General features: G+C 29.2%; 3 protein-coding genes and 1 pseudogene across 5 annotated transcripts; 3 read left to right on the forward strand and 1 right to left on the reverse strand.

Annotated features, from left to right (window-relative positions):
- The first annotated feature begins 5687 nt into the window (after positions 1-5687).
- Positions 5688-6457, forward strand: LOC149893430 (histone-lysine N-methyltransferase SETMAR-like). The gene is made up of 2 exons (XM_090101201.1): positions 5688-6061; positions 6151-6457. Exons 1-2 carry the CDS (start codon positions 5688-5690, stop codon positions 6455-6457), a joined length of 681 nt encoding a protein of 226 aa, XP_089957327.1.
- Positions 6458-10286: 3829 nt separating this feature from the next.
- LOC149893431 (uncharacterized) lies at positions 10287-12803 on the forward strand. 2 transcript variants are annotated; one of them, XR_016456501.1, is made up of 5 exons: positions 10287-10431; positions 10743-10863; positions 11278-12047; positions 12561-12662; positions 12763-12803. XR_016456501.1 is itself a non-coding variant. In XM_090100775.1 (3 exons), the coding sequence occupies exon 3, from the start codon at positions 11294-11296 to the stop codon at positions 11684-11686; it is 393 nt and encodes a 130-aa protein (XP_089956901.1). In that variant the 5' UTR covers positions 10287-10431; positions 10743-10863; positions 11278-11293; the 3' UTR covers positions 11687-12196. The 2 variants fall into 2 exon arrangements, 1 of the variants encoding a protein (XP_089956901.1); XM_090100775.1 differs by lacking the exons at positions 12561-12662; positions 12763-12803 and having other exon boundaries at positions 11278-12196.
- A 5135-nt stretch (positions 12804-17938) lies between these two features.
- LOC145182640 (uncharacterized) lies at positions 17939-20726 on the forward strand (annotated as a pseudogene).
- A 1453-nt stretch (positions 20727-22179) lies between these two features.
- Positions 22180-23498, reverse strand: LOC149893432 (uncharacterized). 2 transcript variants are annotated; one of them, XM_090075647.1, is made up of 2 exons: positions 22591-23498; positions 22180-22442 (listed from the first exon to the last, which is right to left on the reverse strand). In XM_090075647.1, the coding sequence occupies exons 1-2, from the start codon at positions 22823-22825 to the stop codon at positions 22306-22308; spliced, it is 372 nt and encodes a 123-aa protein (XP_089931773.1). In that variant the 5' UTR covers positions 22826-23498; the 3' UTR covers positions 22180-22305. The 2 variants fall into 2 exon arrangements, with proteins under 2 accessions (XP_089931773.1, XP_089931777.1); XM_090075651.1 differs by having other exon boundaries at positions 22559-23498.
- Between the last annotated feature and the right edge of the window lie 1191 nt (positions 23499-24689).

The raw sequence follows: 24689 nt of genomic DNA on the forward strand, positions 1-24689 counted from the left end.
AATCTCAACCATCTTCAATGTACCAAATCCTCCTAAAAAAATCTCTGTCAAAAGAAAAGCACCTTTAGAAAGATTTCAAGTTCAGCCTAGAATAAAAAGTAGTAAAATCATAAGTGATAAGTCTAAAGAATTAACAGTTTTTCATAGTGTAGACACTGCACATTCAGAAGAATCTGATGATAAAGAAAAAACTACAATAAAATTGAGAAATCTTCAAAAAGCCTTACAGGTAGAGGGATCTCAAAATGTTAGGTGTTTTTAAAGATTTTGCTAAGCCCCAAGTATTTGTGCATATAGTTTGTTTTTACTTTTGAAAGTTGAAAAAATACTCCTGCTAGATTGCCAAAATATTTTAGTAGTTTTTAATACAACTTTCATATGCCTTTAGATAAATATTTAGGACATGCTTTTTTCGTTAGGGACCTCAGAATGTCAGGTTTAATAATAAGTAGTATTGTTGCCAATATTGCTTAGTTAATCATGAGTTTCAGCATATATTATTTATTTTCAATGCTGAATATATTTTTAAATGTTTTGTTGACTTAACTTTTATACTTTTTGCATTCCACTACTCAATGCTAGGTTAAGGGACCTCAAAACGCTTGGTTAATGAAAGCTAATTAACATATAAAAAAAAAAAAAGTTGTTTGCATTCAGTTTCTTCTCGACATTATGAAATGAATATTCTGCTTATAGTTTCGTCACGAAACCTCATTCAAAACACACTTTAGTGTGTTTTCTTTGTTTACTTTTGAAAAAATGAATGAAACTAAAGTGCAATTACTAAAGTAAAGTGCAAGTACAAAAGTGTGTTTTGATATTCCTTTCAGTAAAGAATAAATAAGAAATGGGAAAGTTCTTTAGAGTTAAACCAACAAGCAAATCAAGATGCAATGTTCTAAGAGATGTCATAATGATGAAATGTAAGCAATTAAAGGAAGCAGTTGAGTGGTGCCGAATCAACAATAAACGTGGTTGGGCCGCAATCAATTCAGGAAAATTTCCACTAATTAAAGATCTTAGAACAATTAATAAACGAATTGATGGTATCATTGTAAAAAAATGCCTTCACTTCAACGTTCCTTTTTAATTTAGATAAATAATAAAACAAATAAGTTTTACTGTTTAACATATATTTATTTTTCATAATAGCTTGACAAACATACAAACATACAATACAAAAATGTTGTATCATATTCGAAATTCATTTTATTATTTCTTCCTTTAATCTCCTCACTGTAGTACTTTTCTTCAACAGTCCTCTTTCTTTTTGTTTTTCTAACAAATTTTTCCTTTTCTTTGTTATCTTTTTCTTTTACCTTTTTTATTCTTGGGTATCCGGTGTGTGTATCATACTTAGTCTTAATTTTTTTACATTATCTACTACATTTAATTTGTTTGTTACTATAGTAGTATTCAAGATTAAAATTCAGTTATTTGTTGTTTATGTAAATTTATGTTTATGTAAAATAGTATTGTATAATAGTACTCATCATTAAAACAATCATTGGTGTGTTAATTTTTTTTTGTTTTTTTTTAAAAGGTTGTTTTTGTTTAATGAGTTTATTATTCTCTATTTTTTTCATTCAGTTTTCATTCTTAGGTAATTAGTATGATTAAAGGTCTCTCAGGGTTGATGTTGCGACTTGAAAATGTTTTTTCAAGTGCAATTCGTTACTTTATTCATGCTGAGTCTTAATAAAATTAGTACTAATAGATTGTGTACATTGTGTGTGTATAATAAGATTGATAGATTAGAACAAGGAGGGTTCTTTTTAAAATTGCTTGATTTGAAAATCTATAGGAAATTTATTGTTGTTAAATCTGACAAAATCTTAAATCCAAAAAGCTAAAAGAAGCATAATAATGGAAATCATAATAAAATTCATAATAATCAAAAAAATTATAATAAAAAAACTGAAAAGAATCAGAAAAAAAGAAAGTATTTAGGAATAAATAATAATAATTCAAACTATATAAGTTAATTCATTAATAATTAAATTGTAACTAAAGATAAATTTAAATTTCATCCAAAAAAATAATGTTATAATAGGGTGTTCATAGGTAATGAAATTTATATAGTTTTTTTGTCAACTCAATAGTTTCATAAACAAATTTATTTATTTTAAATCAGTGACTTTATTTGACTAGTGGTAGTCAAAACAAGTATATTATATATATATATATATATATATATAATATACTTGTTATATATATATATATATATATATATATATATATATATATATATATATATATATATATATATATATATATATATATATATTCTTTTTAACAAACTTGGTAGGTTTATCAACTACCCTTAATGTTCGCAAATTTATCTCTAAATACATTCAGTTATATACAAATTTCTGATTACAACAAGGAGAAGAAATGAAATAACGATTAAGTAAATCAAATAATCGAATGAGAAAGATAAATAAATAAATGTGCATGATATTAGAAATGAATATAACACAAAAGATTTATTTTTAAATACTTATTTTGCTTTTGTTAGAGAAAAAAAAAGTTCACTTTGCTTGCAAAATATAATTTTGCTCAATTTCTGCCTCTTTTTTTAAAACTATTTGTGAGCAACAAAATGCAAGAATTTAAATATTAAACATAACTTCAATTTATATTTATGAAAACTTTATAACTTTTACTAAAATATCCATGCCAAAGTTGGTTTAATGAAGCTAAATATAAGCAATACCAAAAATATGGTATTATTACGCTTGGTGAATGCATTCTGATGAAGATCAGATTGAAAACGTCATTCCTATAACTGATTTAGTCTAGAATACGACCGAGCGTTCTCTATTCGCCTCTTTTTGAATTAAACTTTACCTGGATCTTATTTTTGCATTTTTTGTTCATTGCATTTTTTTTAAGTTGGTTAATGTTATAAAAGAAAAAAAGATAAAAGGTAATAATTTAAGTTTGTTATATAGTTTTTGATTTGGTACCTAAAAACGTTAGGTGCAGCACCTCAAAATGCTAGGTATTTAAAAAAGCGATTTTAAGAAAATTGGATTTATAAAATACAGGACGTAATTTCTCGTCTAAAATCGAGTTATTAAATTTGTCATCATTAGGATGTAGAGCGAAAAAAAAAATATCCAAGCTACAACCAGAGATAAGTTAACATAATAGTCGTCAATGCTACCACCATTTTTTTTTGGCTCGGATCACAGGCTTGTATGGAAATTTGTATTTAAAAAACTTGTTTGTAACATTTGAAAAATTGTAAATTCCGTCACTTGGAGATAAAAGTGATAGTTTTTCAAATTTCATTCTTATTGCCAAATGAATGCAGTACGAAGTACCGTATATAAATACAGCAATACAAAATAGTTCATGAAATAATGCCTGATATCCTCCACCTGGCACCCGCAGCTGATTCAATATGATAAAGTTGCCTTTTCTCCTAAACTATACGCATACAGTAGATGATTCTAGTACAACTCCTATATCAATATGGGACCTATGTTATTGTAAAGTTTTGGAGCAAATAAATGACCCTATCTTGAGATATTGCATTCTGCGTATTTTTCTTTTTATGTGTTTTTAGATTTGGGTAAGCGAGGTAAATTTTTTTTTTTTTTACAAATTATTTCAAAATTTGTAAAATTGGTCAAAGTTTATAAAATTTTTTTTGATGTAATTTGAAATCTATCGATGAATTTCGATTCAGTATAATATAAAACAAATAAAAAATTGAAAAGTGCTTTTAGGAACCATACCCTAGGAGGGATTAAGGGGATCGTTTCGAACACCACAAAATCATGCCCATGCCCCTGCCCCTGTATTTTGATTTTCAGAGATGCTTGTGATTTATCAATTTATATACGATAATTATATATAAAAAATGATTTTTAATACCTTAGGAGGTGCGAGGTTTTTACTTCAAAGATAAATTGATGAATTTTTTAGATACTTTTTAATTTTGTGTTTTAATAGATTTTCAGAGCTGTAAAACAATTTTGTGTAAATAAGTTGTTTTGAACTATCGCCCCTAGCCATACACAAATGTTAATAGATTTTCAGAGCTGTAAAACAATTTTGTGTAAATAAGTTGTTTTGAACTATCGCCCCTAGCCATACACAAATGTTAAGTCTTTATAAGCATATAATTCTGCGCACGCATTTTTTTATTCTGCGCACGCATCTTTTTATTCTGCGCACGCATCTTTTTATTCTGCGCACGCATCTTTTTATTCTGCGCACGCATCTTTTTATTCTGCGCACGCATCTTTTTAGCATTGTTTTTGGAGTCTTAAGGCAACATTTCTGATAAGGTTCTGCAAACTTATTTTCAGAAGAGATTGAAATATTTAAAATCATTTTAAAAAAATAAGTTTATTGCTTTTAGACTATTTTCAACGTCTTCGCAATTTAGATTATTTTGTAAGGATTATATGTAGTATTTTTTTGTTTATAACTTAACATTATATTCATTAATTAGATTGTTCAACGCTTTTAGAATTTAATTAAAAAAATCGCGTTCTATGTTGGTTTAATTCAAACCTGACATTCTGAGGTCCCACTGCATTCTGAGGTCCTTTTACCTGTACACTTAAACCGTGAGAAAATTTATCGGTTAAACAAAAAAATATTGTTTTTAAAAGTGAATAATAAAAAGTGCAATGGATCAATTGAGCATATTAGTAAACTTGCAAAGAGATACCTGTCCAAAGACCAAGTGAATTTTTTTGAGAGTCAACTTAGAATGAACAAACAAACAAAACAAGAAAAGAGATTCATGATAAACTGCTTTCGCTACGGATTATGTATCATAGTCCACAGCCATTTCGCTGCTTGAGAGAATTTTTCACTTTGCTAAGTAAGACAACACTTCATATTTTCTTGTTAAAAGCATTTGTAAAATTACAGCCTGGATTTTCTGCAAAAGTTTTAGCATTTCTCAAAATGCGAGTGGATTATATGAATTTCCATGATCGCAATTGTTGTCTTGTATTTCATGTGATGTCAATCAAGCAACATATAGATTATATCAAGCAACATATAGGCTATAAAATATATATATAATATTTATATAATATAAAATATAAATATATAATCAAGCAACATATAAAATATAAAAAACTTGGAAAAAATCATAAAATTGGATTTCAACATGGCATTTTGAAAAAGCTTGGAGCCAGACTGGTATTTCCAGCCTTAGGGGAATAATAACAACAATAAACTACATTATATTATAATCCAGAGAGCTTCTTACAGAAGGTTTTCAATTTATTTGCACATCCCGTTTTAATCATTGACTGCATTGAAGATTTTTTCTCAATAATACGAAGTAAAGGCGGTTGGAATGACAGACCAACATCAAAATAGTTTAAATCTGCATACCAAAACGCTTTGGTTCTTTTATGTACTGAGCAAACAAAGTCAAACACAAATTGTGTTTCAAAATCAGATTTCACAATTGCAATAACTTTAGAAACATGTGTTATCCTAGTTAATGAAAAAAGTATTTAGGTCGTTAGGAAGGTTCGTAGAACTTCATCTATAAAGATACAATGAGATAGGAAATAATTAAATATTTATATATCATTTTAAACTGTGTTTAATTATGAACATTTTAAGTACTTGTTGAAACATTTTGAATGTTTATTAAAAAAGTTATTTAAATTTTACTATACACGTTTTCAAGAAAAAATTTAAAAATGGAAAAATTTGAATATCGAGCATACATTAAAACCCGTGCTCTACTTGGAGTTTCAGTACAAGCCATAACCGATGAGTTGGTTTTAGTTCATGGTGACCAAGCTCCAAAATATGATACAGTTGGCAAGTGGGCTACTTTATTTAAAGATGGTAGAGAGAGTCTCGAAGATGATCCTCGCTCAGGGCACCCTCAAACCACGTATACAGCTGAGAATATTGAACGTGTGCGAGCCATTATTGAAGAAAATCCTCATGCAACACATGATATAATTGAAGCCCTGACATCGATTAATCGCTTTACAATCAACGAAATCATTCACAACGCACTCAAAAAAACGAGTAAACCGATCAAAATCGCAAGAATAGAGTTGAGGCATGTAAGGAAAATTTAGCCCTTTTCAGAAACGGCCCATGGAGACTATATGATATTATTACAGGGGATTAATCGTGGTTTTATTTGAGACAAGTTGGACACAAGTCGGCTAACGCTAGTTGGGTCAGTGAAGGTGAAAGTCCAAGAACTGTAGTAAGATGCGACAGGTTTCAGCCGAAAAACATGTTCTACATCTTCTTCAAAACAACAGGTGTTGTTCATTTGGGTTATGTTGAAAAGGGAGACACCTCTACTAGCAAATATTATATAAAAAATTGTTTGAAACCTCTTATATGCGAAATAAATAAGCAAAGACCTAAAACAGGCACTCAAAATTTCAAATTTCTCCATGATAACACTCGACCCCATGTGACTCAAGCCGTCACAATTGTGTAAACCAAGCTGGAATCACAATACTTCGTCACCCACCATACTCACCAGACTCAGCTCCAGCCGATTATTGGCTATTTGACTTGATAAAAAAAAATCTTGATGACGATACTGACGTCGAAAGTCAAAAAACTCGCATAACGAAGCTACTTCAAAGTATACCCAAAGAAGAGTATAAAAAAACGTTTGACAAATGGCTTGAAAGGATGCAACTTTGTATAGATAACGATGGACATTATTTTGAACATTTGATAAACTAAAATTAAAAAAAACTCTTCTTTTTTTTTTAAGAGGGGAGTTCTATGAACTTTCCTAACGACCTAAGTAATGTTGTGAATAGCTCACTATTCAATGAAACAAAATTAGCACACATATGTAATGTAAATCCTCCTATCCAAATTCAGTGTTTGGTTTTAAAAATATATTCTGAAACTATAGAACCGATTCTGTGTTATCTTGCTGGTTGGCTAATCCAAAAAGTTTCTTTCTGTCAGTAATGCAGAAACATCATGTCTCAGCCACCTTCTGAAATCTCTGGTAATCTTATGAAGAGTTTGTCAGTATCAAGAATTGTGATGGAGGAATCAATTATTTACAACCAAGTTCTTTTTTGTATAAATCTGTAGAAACTATGGAAGCCATTTTTCTTACGTACATTAAGAAAATATCTGCATACAAGTATCTTGCAGGAATTGAAGCAATCAAGAATGACTGCAAATTTACTTTCATTTATAATCTTCATCCTGAACATGCATCGCATTTGGAAAAAAAACTAATCCACAATTTTGTTGAAATGCAGATTTATTATTATGTCAAGTTTTACAATCACAACATAGCTCCACGTTACAAAAAATGCTCTAAAAAAATGGCTCGTGTTCGTCATAAGTAGTTATTATACTTAATTGAAATCACTTATGTTAGTATCATACAGTTATGTTACAAACCTACTAGCATATTGCAGAGGGCAGTTAAGAATTAAGATGTGCATATCAGAAACAGTAATGCATAATTCAATAAAATTAATAAGTTAATTATGTAGTTCTTTTTTAAATAAATAGGAAAAACATAATTATTACTTACGTTTACATTAAATATAATGCCACTTTTTTATTCAAATAAATAACAAACGTAATAGTATAAAAAGCTAATAATATACTATTAAGCTTGCATTATATTTCAGCTCTATCAGCGCTGTTGAAACGAAGCATTTGCTTTTTAAGTAGATAAAACTTGAAGTTTTGTCTTTTTAAAAGTATGATTGTTTACAAATCTGGCTGTACTAGGCATCCCAAAAATCCCGTTGACCGAATTTCTCTAAAATCCGTGAGTCGTACACCCTTGGCGGGATCTATATCCATACTCATCTCTCACTGCTCCAATGTTTGGCAGGAAGAAGTTAAATTAGAATAGATTTATTTAATCTAGAATGATATTCGGCATCCTATATCCTGGTAAGGCTTTAGCAACTTCTCAATACAGGCATGGTAATCAGATACGAGTGTAATACCAAGGAAGTCACAGCAGACTGACATGAATGCTTTCCGCGCTTTCAGTTCCTTTATGTTAAGAAGCTCCTTGAAATTATTATCTTTCAGCACATCTCAGATGTGAGGTTTAACACAGAAGCTTGGCGCCCAAGACTTGTCCTGATCACTAATTTTTTAGTAAAAATAGTGAAACTAGGCGATTCTGAGGAGGGGTATGATTGTTCAGCACAACTTTTATAAAGCCTCCATATAGAAAGCAAAAAAGAGTAGGCCTTATTATAGCATCTTCAATATTTTGACGGATATGAAGCCATTGGAGAATCTGAAAATGCAACAAAGTAAAATATGCATTGGAAAATGTAATACCAATATTTAGCTACCAAAAAGATGTGTAACACGATATTTGATGGACAGCAAACTCCTGCGCCGCCTGCAAGACAATCTCTTCCAATAACAGTCATAGCAATACTAAGTGAGCATTGAGATCTTCAGCCCTACCGTGCAAAAAACGTCTTGATATATATATATATATATATATATATATGTATGTATGTATGTATGTATGTATGTATGTATGTATGTATGTATGTATGTATGTATGTATGTATGTATGTATGTATGTATGTATGTATGTATGTATGTATGTATGTATGTATGTATGTATGTATGTATGTATGTATGAATGTATGTATGTATGTATGTATACATATATAAAAAATAATGTAATACTATCACTGACATTTTGCGCATAGTAACTAAGAAATATTTCACAAGTCTCACAATATTACAATTGACTCTGAATTCATGTTCGCCTTAATTTACCGTATATGCGCAAAATGCACGCTTCGTATATAAAAAAAAAATCACTTTTGGCCAAATGGCTTAGATCAGGAGTTGTATCGTTAAGCTCATCCGATAACTTGGTGCATCCAATGTGGTTAGACCAATGTGGTGGGCCAGTTGTACGAGCTTGATTTTTTAGCTGCTAAAGTTAGGCAGAGGATCTAGGTTTTTCTTTGTATTCACTTTTTTTTCTTTCATTATTTAGCTTTATTTTTTCGATAAGCCAAGGGTCTCAAGGCAGATTTTGTAAACCAGTGTATTGATGACTTTGAAAAGGCAAAATAGTTTCGGAAATGTATAGGTAAATTTAAGCAGATTGATGAATAAGAAAAAATTCATCATAAATATATTGGAACGAAGAATGAAAAAAATACTTAAAGAATACGGTTGGCTGTTTCGTAAAGGTGACTGATATAAGGATAAATAAAAAGTATGAGATAATTGTCACCATAATGATAAATATATAGGAGCAACACACAACTTTTGCAGTCTCATCTTAGAGGAGCTAAAATTCATCCCATTCGTCTTTCACAACCTTATATGACATGACAATCATTTATTGATTAAAATTCTGTTTAAACTAAAGGTGATTTAAGTGCTTATCAAAGAATGATGAAAAGTATAGATTTCTTTCAAATTATTTAAAAATAGACGATAAAAAGAAAATAAAAAATAAGATTTATTGAAAGATTTAAATTTCTGTGACCTTGTTTGGCTAACTTAGTACAAAACCTTTATAAAAACAATATTAAAAATCTTTCGAAAGTTTTGCAGTCCAAATACCTAGATTTACTTTACTAAAAGGTGAATATCCATATGAATATATGGCAAGCATCGAAAAATTAAATGAAACTGAACTACCTCCAAAAGAAGAGTTTGGTATTGACTTAAGAATTACATAAACAAGTGGAAAGAAAGCATGCTAAAAGAAAAGTTATTGCTAATGGTATTGATGAAATACGGACTGATTATATTATTGATTATGCAATTATTCTACAAATTTAAAAAATGCTTAAAACACTTGCTAGCTGTTATTGATATATCTTCAACATATGGCTGGTTAACACTTCTGAAAGATAAAACTGGTGAGACTATAGTTAAAGTATTTAAAACTCTAAATCATATGAGGTAAGATCTCCAAAGTTTGGGTTATTAAAGGAAAACAGCTTTATAGTTAAGACTTGCAAAGTCTGGTTGAGCTATAATCTATGAAAATAAAGAAAAAATGATTGTGGTAGAAAGATGTGATCTCATTATAAAAAAAAATTCTTACACATCAATAAAATGACAATTATCTTCTCTCGCAACAAAACCCTTCCATACGAATTTTCTCGTTCATTTATATTGAATAGCTTTCCAAAAATATAGGCCGGTTGAATAAAAATGAGCAATTGCTTTTACTCAGTAAATGGTCAGCTTTATCATAATATAATTCCTACAAAAATTAATGTTTAATGTTTAATGTCGTCGTTTCGTCATTAGTTGCTAGGCTTTTAAAGAGCGCGTTCTTTAAATGCACGCGGCCATTGGAGAAAGATCCATGAAGCGAGTTAAAACTTTCTTCCTTTTGGAATTTAATTATTAGTTTAGATATATTACATAAAGAATCATATGAAGATTAATAATCGCTAAGATCATCTTATAATTGAAGTAAGTATATAAAATAGTTATATATACATTTTTATTACATAAAGTAGAAAGGATTTAAATTTTAATTAGATAAAGTAGAAAGGATTTCAATTTTTATTAGATAAAGTAGAAAGGATTTTAATTTTTTAAATCGTTTATATTTTGTTTGTTTTAGTTTTTCTTTTTGCAGTTTTGTTTTTATTATCTTATTTTTTAGCAGGAAAATAGGGGTATGTATGTTATTTAAAGTTATACTAATGCTATTTCCATAAAATGGTTATTACTACATTGAAATTTCTGTGATGCTATTAACTATTTTTGTTCTTTTTTAGAAAATTTAGAAAAGTAAGTTAAACTTTTGTGCCAACACTGACATGGCATGTCACATGTTATTGTATGAAAAGGTTAAATTTTGTTATGAGGATTACAGTTCTTATGAAGAAAAAAAATAAGGTAAAGAGTATTGTTTGTAAATATATATTTTGTATCTTTTTAAATTTTCTCGCATCATTTTTAAAATTTTTGTTTGCACACTTTTATTGTTTGCATATATGCTTTTTTGATATGTATCTGTATGTGGTAATAAGTGCTTTATAGTTGTTTTATCAATGTGTTTTTATAATAATGTTTTTATAATAATGTAAAGTGTTTTTTTACTCTTTGTGTATGTGTTAATATGTGTTATATAATTGTTTTAAAAATGTGTTTTAAATATGTATATAAGGAATATATTTAACCTTATATACATATTTAAACACATTTATTGTGTTTATAGTTGGTACATATGCTTATATTATGTTGTTTCTGTGTTTTCAAAGTGCTGTGACTTGGTAAACATCTACCTGAAAATTAATTATTGTATTTTAGAGAAGGAGCAGAACAAATGGCTTTAGATTGTGCAGCTCAACATGATACGCACCTAACAGCATGGTTTAAGTTAAATACTGAAAATGAAAGAGCACATTGCTATTCTTATGTAGACATTCCTTATCACTTTATATTTGATGATAAACATTGTAAATGGAAGGTTAGACAAAGGGGTGGTAATAAGGTGATAGTAAGAATGTATAAAGTTAATCCAACTGGAGAATTGTTTTTTCTAAAACTGTTACTTTTGCAAGCAAAAGGAGCAACATCTTGGGAGGATGTGCGTACTGTTAATGGTATTGTCCTTGAAACGTTTCGTGAAGCATGTGTTTTAAAAGAATTGTTGTTAGATGACACTGAATGGCAGAATACTCCTTCTGAGGCGGTTTTAACACGTACGCCAAAGTAAATTAGACAGTTGTTTTCAATTATTTTGACCTTTTGTGAACCTGACAATCCTGGAATCTCTGGAATACATACAATTTTTTTATGATGGAAGATTTCATTCACCACTCAGTCCCACTTCTAATAGCTGAACAAGCTACTCTTCATCAAATTGAAAAGATTATTAATCAAATGTGTTATATGAAACCATATTTGTTTATAGTTGTATATATGTTTAAATTATGCTGTTTCCATGTTTTCAAAGTGGTGTGATTTGGCATTATGTTGAGCAAGATTGATAACCTTGCCAGCCAAGCGATGTACTTATAGCAGAGTTGTGACTTGGCAGCATTTAGTGCCAGGCGGAGTAACTGCTTTGGGGCTAGGTTGTGTTGTCTAGCCTTTTTTAATTATTCTCAAAACACATAATAATGTCTGTTAATGTTTAGCGTAATGTGAATGAGAGTATGCAACCTTGATCTTTAAATCTAGGGTGTTTTCATGTCCTAAATTTGAAGTAATTGAATAACTAATATTGAACATAAAAACAAATATTCTTTTATGTATTTATATGTTTAGTAAAAAGATAAATGTAGTTAACTTTAAATTGGTTTTCTAATTTTGCCTTTCATATTTTAATTTGCTTTGTTATCTTCACTAGATTTTAGGATCAAGGATGTAAATATTCTATTGTTATGTGTTATTGTTGTGATGTTTTGTTGGTATTCATTTTTAACAATAGACACCTTCATGTTGGTGACTATTGTAAAAAATGAATAATAGGTAGTTTCATCATTGGAACTTACTGCTTTTATTTATTTACTGAAAGCCAAGACAACATTATGCTAAAAATGCAATTTGTATCTTAATTTTTTTTTTTTTTTTTTTTTTTTTTATAGTATTGTTAATCCTTCCTTTTGTACTTCGAAACAGATTTTATTGTTACATTTTCGATAAATGTTTATATTAACTGCCATGTCAAAATGGGTTACTATAAATAGGTAAATCGATTTTCAGTTTTTATGTGGTGTTTTATTTTTGTTTGTTTTTTTTGTTGTTGTAATTATAGTATCATAATTCCTTTTTTTTTTTTTTCTTTAGGATTTACGATTGATGCATTTATACGATTTATAAAAAGAAACCTGATTACCTTTTATTGTAAATTTTGGTCAGTTAAAATGATATAAATGTATGCAATTAGTGCAATTTTTTTTAAAAAATTGCACTAATTGCATACATTTATATCATTTTAACTGACCAAAATTTACAATAAAAGGTAATCAGGTTTCTTTTACACGTAAATCATTGTTTTACATTTCATTATTCTGGTAAAAGGTCTTCATCAAAAACTTGACTACTCTTAATAAAAATAACTATTCTCCTAACCACCATTAAGGCAAAAACGGGGAAGGGAGGTCCTTTATTAGTGTCAAAATATTTAAGAGAATTAAATTTCGAGTAACAAAAGGAATTTTTAGTAAATGGTAGCAAATTACCGTTTATTAAAAACTGAAACAAAGAGGCCATATATAAAAATGGTCAGATTAGTGCCACAAATAGTGATGGTCAAATGTTCAGTTATTTTTAATTTATTTAGTTGTGTGCATTTAACGTTTTAAAGACAATTTCCTTTTTTAAAGAAACATGTATCAAGGGGATACCAAAAAATTAATAATTCATGTATAATTAACGTTTGCTTAATATTAATCTTATTAAAATTCATGTTATAAAAAATATAACAAGAATATAGCCTTACTTTTTCGTCAATTTAAAGCATGATAAAGTGTTATTATTTTGTGTTAGTAACCAAAAACATATTGTGTTGAACTTAGTAATGTCGAGGAAAATGGTTCTGCCTTACACTGATGTGACTTACGTCAGTTGTAAATTACTTAAATAATGTTGAATAATTGGTAAATTATTTTACATCCGCATACTTATTATTTTAATTTTACAGATGGTTTAATTTTGTCAATTTGAAGGCATTTTTCTAAAAGGGTATAGTTAAGGTTTTGCAACTTTAAATTGTGGAAAACTGCCACTATTAATATGGTCCGTCTGTTAAGTAACAGACCGACTATAACCCGTATTACGGGTTGCTTTTTGCTAGTGTGAATAAAAACTTCAGTAGTTTTCCTCATTTTTATTTGCGTAAAGGTAAGTAATTTACTCAATAATTGCTCAATTTTATGTGAATAAAAACTTAAGAAAAGTTGTTGAAGTTTTTATTCACGTAAAGCTGACTAATTACTGAGTAAAAGCAATTGCTCGTTTTTATTCACCCAGCCTTATGTCTCAAAAATTGTCGTAAAAAACCGCAAACACATTATAACTGTTTTTTTTGTTTTTTACTATTAAAAACAAATAAAATTATCTACGCAACGTCATTGAACATTTCAGCACTTTCCGCAACGAAATTTCAAACTTAACTCCAACTTAACTCAATTATTTATATATATATATATAAATAGCGCCAACTTAACTCAATTACATATATATATATATATATATATATATATATATATATATATATATATATATATATATATATATATATATATATATATATATATATATATAATTATAATTAAAAACGATAAAGAAAAACTTTTATTATGGAACTTTAAGTTTCATGCCTAACGGCAATCATCAGCCATATATTACAAAATTAAACGTTAAAATTACATTTATAATTACGGTGGCGTGAGTTCTAATGACTCCATGGAAACAAAATCTTAAAAATATAATGTGACGTAAAGTGACGTGAAGTGAACCAGGATCAATCTTCGGTATCAAATGAGGAAATAAGGAACTTGTTCTTGTGCCTGCACTTCGAGACCATTTCACTCCTTGTATTAAGTAGGTTATCTCCTTTGTACATCAAAATTTGAAACTTCTCGTTCAAACAAAGGTTACAAACTCTTGATGCTGGGTTGTATGGTTTGCATTTTTTAATAATTTTCCATCTGATAAAAGGTGTGAAGTTTTTTTCTTTATTTCCTCATTTGATACCGAAGATTGATCCTGGTTCACTTCACTTCACTTTATGTTTACGTCACATTATACTTTTAAGATTTTGTTTCCATGGAGTCATTAGAACTCACGCCACCATAATTATAAATGTAATTTTAACGTTTAATTTTGTAATATATGGCTGATGATTGCCGTTAGGCATGAAACTTAAAGTTCCATAATAAAAGTTTTTCTTTATCGTTTTTAATTATAATTATAAATCGCTCTGTTTTGAAATTTACATATAATCAAAATAAATTTCCTAAACATCGAGCACTTTTCAACGAACAAGAGCATTGTATTATTTCAATATAACACTACATCAAACGATATAAACGCTCCACCAGTTGAGCACTCTACTCGAATTCGTCCACAAGATGGAGAAATTAAACTTGCAATACTCAATTAAAAATATCTCAATACCATCAGAGAAAGATTATATTTTACAATTATTGGCAAAGACCGAAACACTAATTAAAAGAATGAGGTGGAAAGCGCTTTTTTTCATTAATAAACAATCGAATGAAAAAGATTCTCTCGATTACGTTAACTACGGTATTAATTCTTCTAAATGTCCTCCGCAAATTAAGGAAATGTGTGCTTTCGAAAATGATTTAATTAATCTTGTTAAAACTATCAAGTTTCGGAAAATCAACAACGTTTTTCATGAAAAAATAGCAAACGATATAAAATCTATACGAACCTCGAAAAAAACTTTAACTCTAGCCGACAAAACATCAAACATGTACAAACTACCCAAAGAACAATACAATCATCTCCTTACTAATGCAATTACTTCCACGTATAAAAAGGCGGACCTAAACTCAAGATCAACTAAACTCAAAGATCAAGTAAATAAACAAGGTAAACAAATACTAATTAACCATGATGTATACAATAAAATCGAAATTAACGGTACTGCAGATTGTTTCATAACCCTAAAAGACCATAAAGAGAACTTCCTAGATAATCCAACTGTTAAACTTATTAATCCTGCTAAAAATGAGATTGGAAGAATTTCAAAATCTATTTTATCCAACATCAATTCCGAGCTAAGAAAGAAACTACTTTTGAACCATTGGCAAAACACTCAAAATGTTATACATTGGTTTCAAACCATAAATGAAAAGCAATTCTGTAAGTTCTTAGTCTTTGATGTTAATGATTTTTATCCATCAATTAATGAAAACCTACTAAAAAGCGCAATAACTTTTGCAGAGCAACATCTAACAATAAATAGCGAACAAAAGAGATTTATACACCATGCAAGGAAATCCATATTATTTAGCAATGGAACTGCTTGGATTAAGAAAAAGGGGGGATTATTTGACGTCACCATGGGGGCCTATGATGGCGCGGAGATTTGCGAATTAGTGGGAATTTTTATTTTGCATCAAATCTCGCAGTTTTATGAAAAAAGCACTTTCGGTATATATCGAGATGATGGATTAGCTATCTTTAGGAACAAAAGTGGTCAGGAAATGGAGAGAATAAAGAAACATTTTGTAAAAATTTTTAAAAATAACAATCTTCTTATCTCTATTAAATGCAATTTGAAAATAGTCAACTATCTCGATCTAACACTAAATCTTAACGATGGTTCTTTTCAACCATATCGCAAACCAGATGATATACTGAATTATATAAATACTAGTTCTAATCATCCACCGAGTGTAATAAAAAGTATTCCTAAAACTATTGAATTAAGATTATCAGCAGCATCGTCAAGTGAAGCTATTTTTAAAGAAAGTATTCCTCCTTATCAGGAAGCCCTGAAAAAATCGGGTTACAATTGTGAACTTGCGTACCATCCAAGTATAAAATCAACAAACGGCAACCATAAACGTAAGATAATTTGGTATAATCCTCCTTTCAGTGCAAATGTTGTTACAAAAATAGGTAAATGTTTTTTGAACCTCATCGACCTCCACTTCCCAGTTAACCACAGGCTTCGTAAAATATTTAACAGAAACACAATCAAAATTAGTTATTCTTGCATGCCAAATATAAAATCCATTATTAACTCTCACAACAAAAACATTTTGCAAGATGAGGCAAAAACTAATGAAATAAAATGCAACTGCACTGACAAATCGAAATGTCCAATGAACAACCGTTGCCTTTCCAACAACATCGTTTATCAGACCACCGAATATTCGAACAATCCGGAATATAAAGAAAGAGTGTATATAGGACTTAACGAAACATCTTTCAAAGCTCGGTATGCTAACCACTTAAAATCCTTTAATGCAGTTAGGTACAAGAACGATACAGAGCTGTCAAAGTAGGTATGGAAATTAAAAGAAAAAAACTTCACACCTTTTATCAGATGGAAAATTATTAAAAAATGCAAACCATACAACCCAGCATCAAGAGTTTGTAACCTTTGTTTGAACGAGAAGTTTCAAATTTTGATGTACAAAGGAGATAACCTACTTAATACAAGGAGTGAAATGGTCTCGAAGTGCAGGCACAAGAACAAGTTCCTTATTTCCTCATTTGATACCGAAGATTGATCCTGGTTCACTTCACTTCACTTTACGTCACATTATATTTTTAAGATTTTGTTTCCATGGAGTCATTAGAACTCACGCCACCGTAATTATAAATGTAATTTTAACGTTTAATTTTGTAATATATGGCTGATGATTGCCGTTAGGCATGAAACTTAAAGTTCCATAATAAAAGTTTTTCTTTATCGTTTTTAATTATAATTATAAATCGCTCTGTTTTGAAATTTATATATAATCAAAATAAATTTCCTAAACATCGAGCACTTTTCAACGAACAAGAGCATTGTATTATTTCAATACAACACTACATCAAACGATATATATATATATATATATATATATATATATATATATATATATATATATATATATATATATATATATATATATATATATATATATATATATATATATATATATATATGTTAAGTTGAACCCTTAATAAGTCAGACTTTTATTAAATCGGATAGATTTTTTATTCCCCTTGAACACTATACATACGTAGAGCTTGCTTAATTCTGACATTTTCTAAGTCTAGATATCTATCTATTCCCTTTGATATTTCATATATATATATATATATATATATATATATATATATATATATATATATATATCAGTGATATTTTCATTAACGTGAAGTAAAATTAGAAGTAAAAATAATTGATTTCGTTAATGTGAATAAAAATTTAAAATTAGGATATATCTGAAGAACGAAAACTGAAATAGAATTGAATATAACCATCAAAAAACGAAAATAGGAATAGAATTAGGAATTATTACCGAACGAAAATTATTGAATATTAAAAGAAATTTCGATACACTAATTAGTTTTTTTTGACAATTAATTTACAAATTTTGCATACTTGCTTTAAAATTGGCGCACATGTTTGACCATAACGATGATATTTGGAATGATTATAGAATGTATCAATGGACCACAAAACGTGCTTGTCATTACGTTAAGTATAAATTCAATGCGTTCAATCTTTTGTTGTAAAATAAAATAAACATCTAAAGATTCTTAAGAGTTGCAAATTAATAACAGAATAATGAGTTTATCAAGGTTGTTGGCTGGTAGGAAGCGTGACAGTCTTGTATGGAAATTCTTCGTTTACGATGAAAAAAATGACAAATCCACGTGTCTAGTACAGGACATAATTAATGAGAGCGTATGTGGCGCATCTCTTGCCGGAAAAAATTCCAGTAACTTGGTGGCGCACATTCAGAGAATACATAAAGACACACACAAATGTTACGCGGATGAAAAGAAAAAACGAAATGCAGAAAAAATATTTTTGAAACGTAAAATTGATGACAGCAATTCTATATCTTCCCGAAATAGTGGAAAGACAAAAACTCAGACAATAAGAGAGTGCTTTGAACACCGAATCACCGCGTGGCCAACGGAATCAAATGAATATCAATTGCGTCAGGATAGCGTGATTGAAATGATTGTTAATACCAGCTATCCAATGGTATTGCTAGATCAGCCGTCGTTTTGAAAGATGATAAAAACTTTTGACCCAAAATTTAAATTGCCAGGTTATAATTAACACAACTAAATTTTTAAATTATTGTTTTAAATTCATTCAATGCCAAACAATTTTTAAATGTTTGCCTGTAATTATAGTATCATTAATGTAACACTATAGTAACTAAAAACACAAACTGATGTGCATTAAATTTTAACTGATTTAAATTTTATATTGCAGGGTCTGCAACATTGAACAAGCGGATAAACGAGCGTTTTCTTCTACAATCTGCACAACTGAAAGACTTGATGAATCGTACACGCAAAGTAACAATTTGTCTTGATGGTTGGACGAAGAAGCGTCTCACAGCATCGTTCCTTGGAATATCTGCTTGTTTCTATGACACCACCATTGATAAAGCACGACATGCTTTCCTAAATTTGATAGAACTCCAACATCCCCACACAGGTGAGATGCTTGCTGAATGTTTAAAGAAATGTCTTGACCAGTGGGGTATTAGAGAAAATCAAGTTATGTTGATTGTTTCAGACAACGGGTCTAATATGATTTAAGCCATCAGGCTCTTACAGGAAGTGTATGCAGCCAAAAAATCTGACGAATCTGAATCTTATGAGTTTGAATCTGACGAGTCTGAACATGAAACTGATGAGGAAGAGATCCAGTCTCAGTCAGAACAAACTGATTTATTTCTGCCAGATCATATTCCATATCGTCGAATGCCCTGTATGGCTCACACACTCCAGCTTCTCATAAAACCAGTTTATGAACATTATAGTGCAACCACCTTAGAAACGAGACAAGTTGTATCAAGAATTAGGAAATCAAGTGTGGCAATTGAGAAACTTATTGACAAGTGTGGGAAGTCTGTGATAACTGACTGCACCTCAAAATGGAACAGTACATATCAGATGATTGACCGGCTGTTTAAAATAAAGACATCGGTGAATGAAGTTCTTATAGAAATTGGTACATATTATTTTATTATTTATGTTATTAGTGTGTATAAATTATTTTCGGAATTTTATTAAGTCTACAAAATTGCGTCTTACCTTATATAAACTAAAAAAACGAAAATGGTTATAAATTGTAAGAAGTTCATTAGTCATTATCATTAAAAAACAAGACAGGGTATATAGTCTTTAAATTAGGTTTACTAATAACACGGAAATACTTTACCCTGCCTTTTAAATCACATTGCAACAGTATGGAAAAAAGAGACGTATATCAATGATAATTATTAGTTATTACAATTGTTATTAGTAAACTTTAATTTCAGACGGTTTACTTAAATTTAAGAATCGACACATTCAAAGCATATGAATGGGTTCGTCTTCAAAACATTTCTTCACTTTTGGAACCCTTTGCAGTACAAACAGATATACTTCAGACCGATGCCTAGTCTCTTTCACAGGTTCTACCATCTATACTCAATTTGGAATGCTATTTACAAGAATATCCTACCAGCAAGTCTTTGATAGCGAATCTTCTTGGAGATCTACGTCAACGGTTTCAAACAATTCTGCAGCCGGACTCAGATACGTTTAATCCTCTTCCGTCTGCTGCATATTTGTTAGATCCAACCGTTGCTGTCTTTATCCTCACACCGGAAATGGGCACCTTGCTCCATGCAGCAAAGATTTATATAATAAAAGTTTGTGGAGTAGAACAAGAATTATAAGCTGCTGCTGAGTCAAATGGATCTGATTGTGAATTTGCTGCCATAAAGCGCTTTAAGTTCTTGTCAAATAAAATCTTTACAAAAGAAAGAAAAATTTATAACCAAAACAACCTCACTGTTGCAAGTCAGCTGTCAAGGTATTTGGTAGACATAAGCGGTGATGAAGCGCTGCCAAGTAACGGCCTGCTCTTTTGGAAACAAAACAAAAGCAAGTATAGCAAGATTGCAATTTTGGCTGAAGATTTACTGTCCGCCCCAGCATCACAGGCGTTTGTAGAAAGGATATTTTCACTTTGTGGAATTTTAACTGTTGGTCGCCACAATCGAATGAAAAAATCATTAGAGATAAGAATTTTACGAAACTGAACAAAAACTTGTAATTTAAATTCAACCAGATATTTTCTTTCAATTTCTTATTATAACTCAATTGAATCATTGAATGACTATTTTATGACTATTTTTACCCTTTTTTAGATGTTACTAAGGTGGTTACTATGGTTACTAAGTTAAAAAATTGTTTAAATATTTTTCTTGAAATTTATGTATTACATTATTTCTTGAAATAATGATAGGGGAGACCGGGGCTAGTTTTCAGCAGGGGTAAGTTGACGAATTGCGTTTATCTGCAGAGTCTTTTATCAAAAAGTATCAGAAATCTCAGGGAACTTTCCTAATTGACCATTTCATCTTGGGTCCTACGACTAAAACTAATATAAATATTCCAGTCACAATTGATTTACTATTATCAGTCAGGCTGTTTTAGTAGTTGTCGTTTTTCAGGATCTTTAGGCAGTTTATTGAAAAGCTTTTAGGGTTTATTGGCAAAATTTTCACAGGGGAAGCTGGAAAACAAAAAATATCTTTATAAAATTAATTTTTTTTAAATTTTTATTTCTAACAATATTGAAAAAATTTATTTTTACAAAAAAAATACTTTTGAATTTTTTTACAAAAAAATTTTTTTAGGGGATTTTGTTACCAGGAACCAAGGTGGGGTGTTGTTTTGTTACCAGGAACAAAGGTGGGGTGTTGTTTTGGCTTCATATTCAAACTACTAACTGCTACTAGCTCATAGAAATAATAAATAATTTTTATACATTTTTACTCACTAATACGTTAATAATCTTTTTTATAGTTTGCGCCAACTTACCCCGGGGTGGGGCAAGTTTTTCTTTTTTTAAGGCCCAGGAAGGAGCCATAAGATTTTTTTTTTAAATGAATGTAACTAGTACAAGTTACCCAAATTCGTAGACTTCAAGACTACACTTTAATTTTTTCAAAAAAAGTATGTCGTTAGGACTACTAATTGCTGTAAAATTTAATAGAAGTAAAATATGAACTGATTTAGTAACTGAAATAAGAACTAAAATGATTAAAATCATAAGAACTGAACTGAAATTAATTTCATCAGAACTGATTCAAAAGAAGTAAAATTAAAATTAGAAATTAAATCAATGCTACAAGAACGAAGTAAAAATGGAAATTGAAATTATATTTAGAACTTAAATATCACTGATATATATATATATATATATATATATATATATATATATATATATATATATATATATATATATATATATATATATATATATATATATATATATATATATATATATATATATATATATATATACTATAAAATATTATAAAAAATTAAAATTTTCTCCTACAGAAAAACCTTGACAATTGAAGCTATAATATACATAAAAATTTTTATGCAATCTATAAATGACAAATATTTAATTAGTAATAGATTATAATAGATAACAATTATTAAAACAAATATTAAAACAAAATCTTATTCACTTTTCTCAAAAGGCTTTTCTTGATTATCTCTAAAGGATTGGCAAAATATCAAAAGTATTATTTTTTTTTTTTAAATTTTAATGATTCATAAATGTACAAGTTTTAAGCCAGTTACATAAACATAAGCGGAGTAACACTAACATAAACAACTTTTGTATGTTAAATTAAAATTATGTAACTTTATATACCTACTTTTTTGGTTTTGATATACTTCATCAACATTTGAGGTATCTTCTGCATATCTGCATTTTTCTTTTGCTTCAGATTCTGTGTCTATATTTTAAAAAGTACTTATGATAATTATTGATGTATCAAAATTTCATTTTCAAATTTCAATAATTATGATTAAATGCTTAAATAAATTTATAAAAAATTATTAAAATTATTACTTTACTATCTTTGAGAATATTATATAAACTACTTGCAGTTGACAAAATTCTTCCTGAAAACCTAAGCCATCCAACCTCTGGTTCTTGACATATTGATTTAGCTAAGTCTATTTTTTTCATATTTGTCCAGCGAGGCCAATAAAAATCTGTAGATTTTCTAGAGAAAATTATTGATAACACATTTTCACTCATAGCATTCACTAACCAAATAAGTGGTACGTAATCGCTATTGTTTTCTTCATCGAATGCAACATTTGCATACAACATCTTACTCAGTAACACAGTACAGAAATTACACAGTAAGTTACTCTGCTACAAAATGTAAACGAAAGTAGAAAAAATCCATACTCCGCAATCTCCCTTATATAGGAATAAAATATTACTAAATTGCACTTTTGGATTTACAGAAAAACGTTCAATGGTCTTCAAAAACCATTCATGATTCTAAGAATATATGCCACAAGGAAGTAAGACAATAATGAAAACCCTCACGTCAACTTTTTAACATTATATGCATTTCCTTGTGGCGTTACTTTTCATAAACGTAAATATTAATGAATTCTTTAAAGTATTTATTGTTCAAATTGCATGTAAAACTTTGTAAAATTTTCAACTTTTTACTAAAGAAAGAAAAAGAGAAAAGTTTATGTATAAAAAACAAAAATAGTTATAACAACTTTTTATATAGAGTTTCATAAAAAACATAAAACGAGAAAACGATTATAACTTTAATTTATACGTTATATTGTAAAAACTTTTTTTGCACAAGGTAAGTTGCAAATGGCGATAATGGTCTGATTGCATAGATTTTTCCGCATATCACTTTCACCAGATGGGTCCCTAATGGGAAACCCGTAAAAATCCCAGTTTTCTTAGCCCTTATAATTACCACATGCGGCCCATATTACTATTTTTGCTTAATTTTTCAACCATACGGGACCCGTCTGGAAACCAGAACAGAAACCCTTCTAAATCCCGTTCCCATAAGCCCAGTTAAAAACCATACGGTACCCGTCTGTTAATGTTTGCTGGGATTGTAGTGTATGGTTCAACTTTTTATCTATTAGAAATTAGAACTTAGAAGGGCACCATTATCACTTATCCCTTCAAATTTTAAATCATTTTGAAACTTGTCATTTTCAAATATATACATTTTAAAATTTGTATAAAATCCGCGAAAAGACATTTTAAACCGCGAAAACATATTTTATTCGAACTAATACGATTTTTAACAAATTCCATTTTATACAACTTTTTATAATTATGAAACACGTTCATGCACAACTTTTAGGAACTTCTAAACACGTCGATCTTGCTTGTAGATATTATGCAAGATATCTAATACTGTGCTAATATGCATATTCGCATTAGGAGCCAATATATGCATTATACAAGTCGCCAGGCGTTACATTTACCGGGCCAATATTTGGTAAAATGAATAAAGCCTAATTCCAAATGAATGCAATGAATACAGGTATTTGCTGAAAAAAGGATAACCGTTGTAGATAAAAATATATTGCATAGAAAATGTTCTTTAAAAGACAACTTCAGGAGTGAAAAGAATTTTTATTGGTTTATTTTTTTTTATGATCAAACACAATGAAAAAAATGAATTAACAAAAAAATTACAATAAATCAAAGTTGGTGCAACAACCCAATCAACAAGTAAGACGACAACTTAGAATAGCAAATCGAATTTAACATTTAAAATAATTCCCATGTTTGTTTTTCTTTCGTAAGTGATGCATTTCTTTTGGATTGATTCAACAAAATTGTTACAAACTTCAGTTGGATCTCTTCTTCAAATCTAGTTCTTGTTTTAGCCTATTAATGAAGCTTATACAGACCACGACTAAGTCTTTGTTCGTCCGAGCCAAATATAAGTTCAGTTGGATATATAAGTTTGATGATCGAACAGGTCAGGGCATTAACCTTTTAAAACTAACCTTACTTTTCTTGTTTATTGTTTCAAAGATTTTTTTGATTTTTTACAAGTAAAATGTTACTTGCTTTAACTTGACCCGGCACTACCTTACTCTTATTAGCCAGTTTCTGGCCGTTATCATCAGATTTTAAGCGGCTACATAAACATAAGTATTTTTACTGAGTAAAACTGTTGTAATCGTATTTA

Source organism: Hydra viridissima, unplaced genomic scaffold, assembly GCF_058129835.1.
Source record: "Hydra viridissima isolate aposymbiotic clone 2 unplaced genomic scaffold, HvirCarnegie_v1 scaffold_1, whole genome shotgun sequence".
Taxonomy (NCBI): Eukaryota; Metazoa; Cnidaria; class Hydrozoa; order Anthoathecata; family Hydridae; genus Hydra; species Hydra viridissima.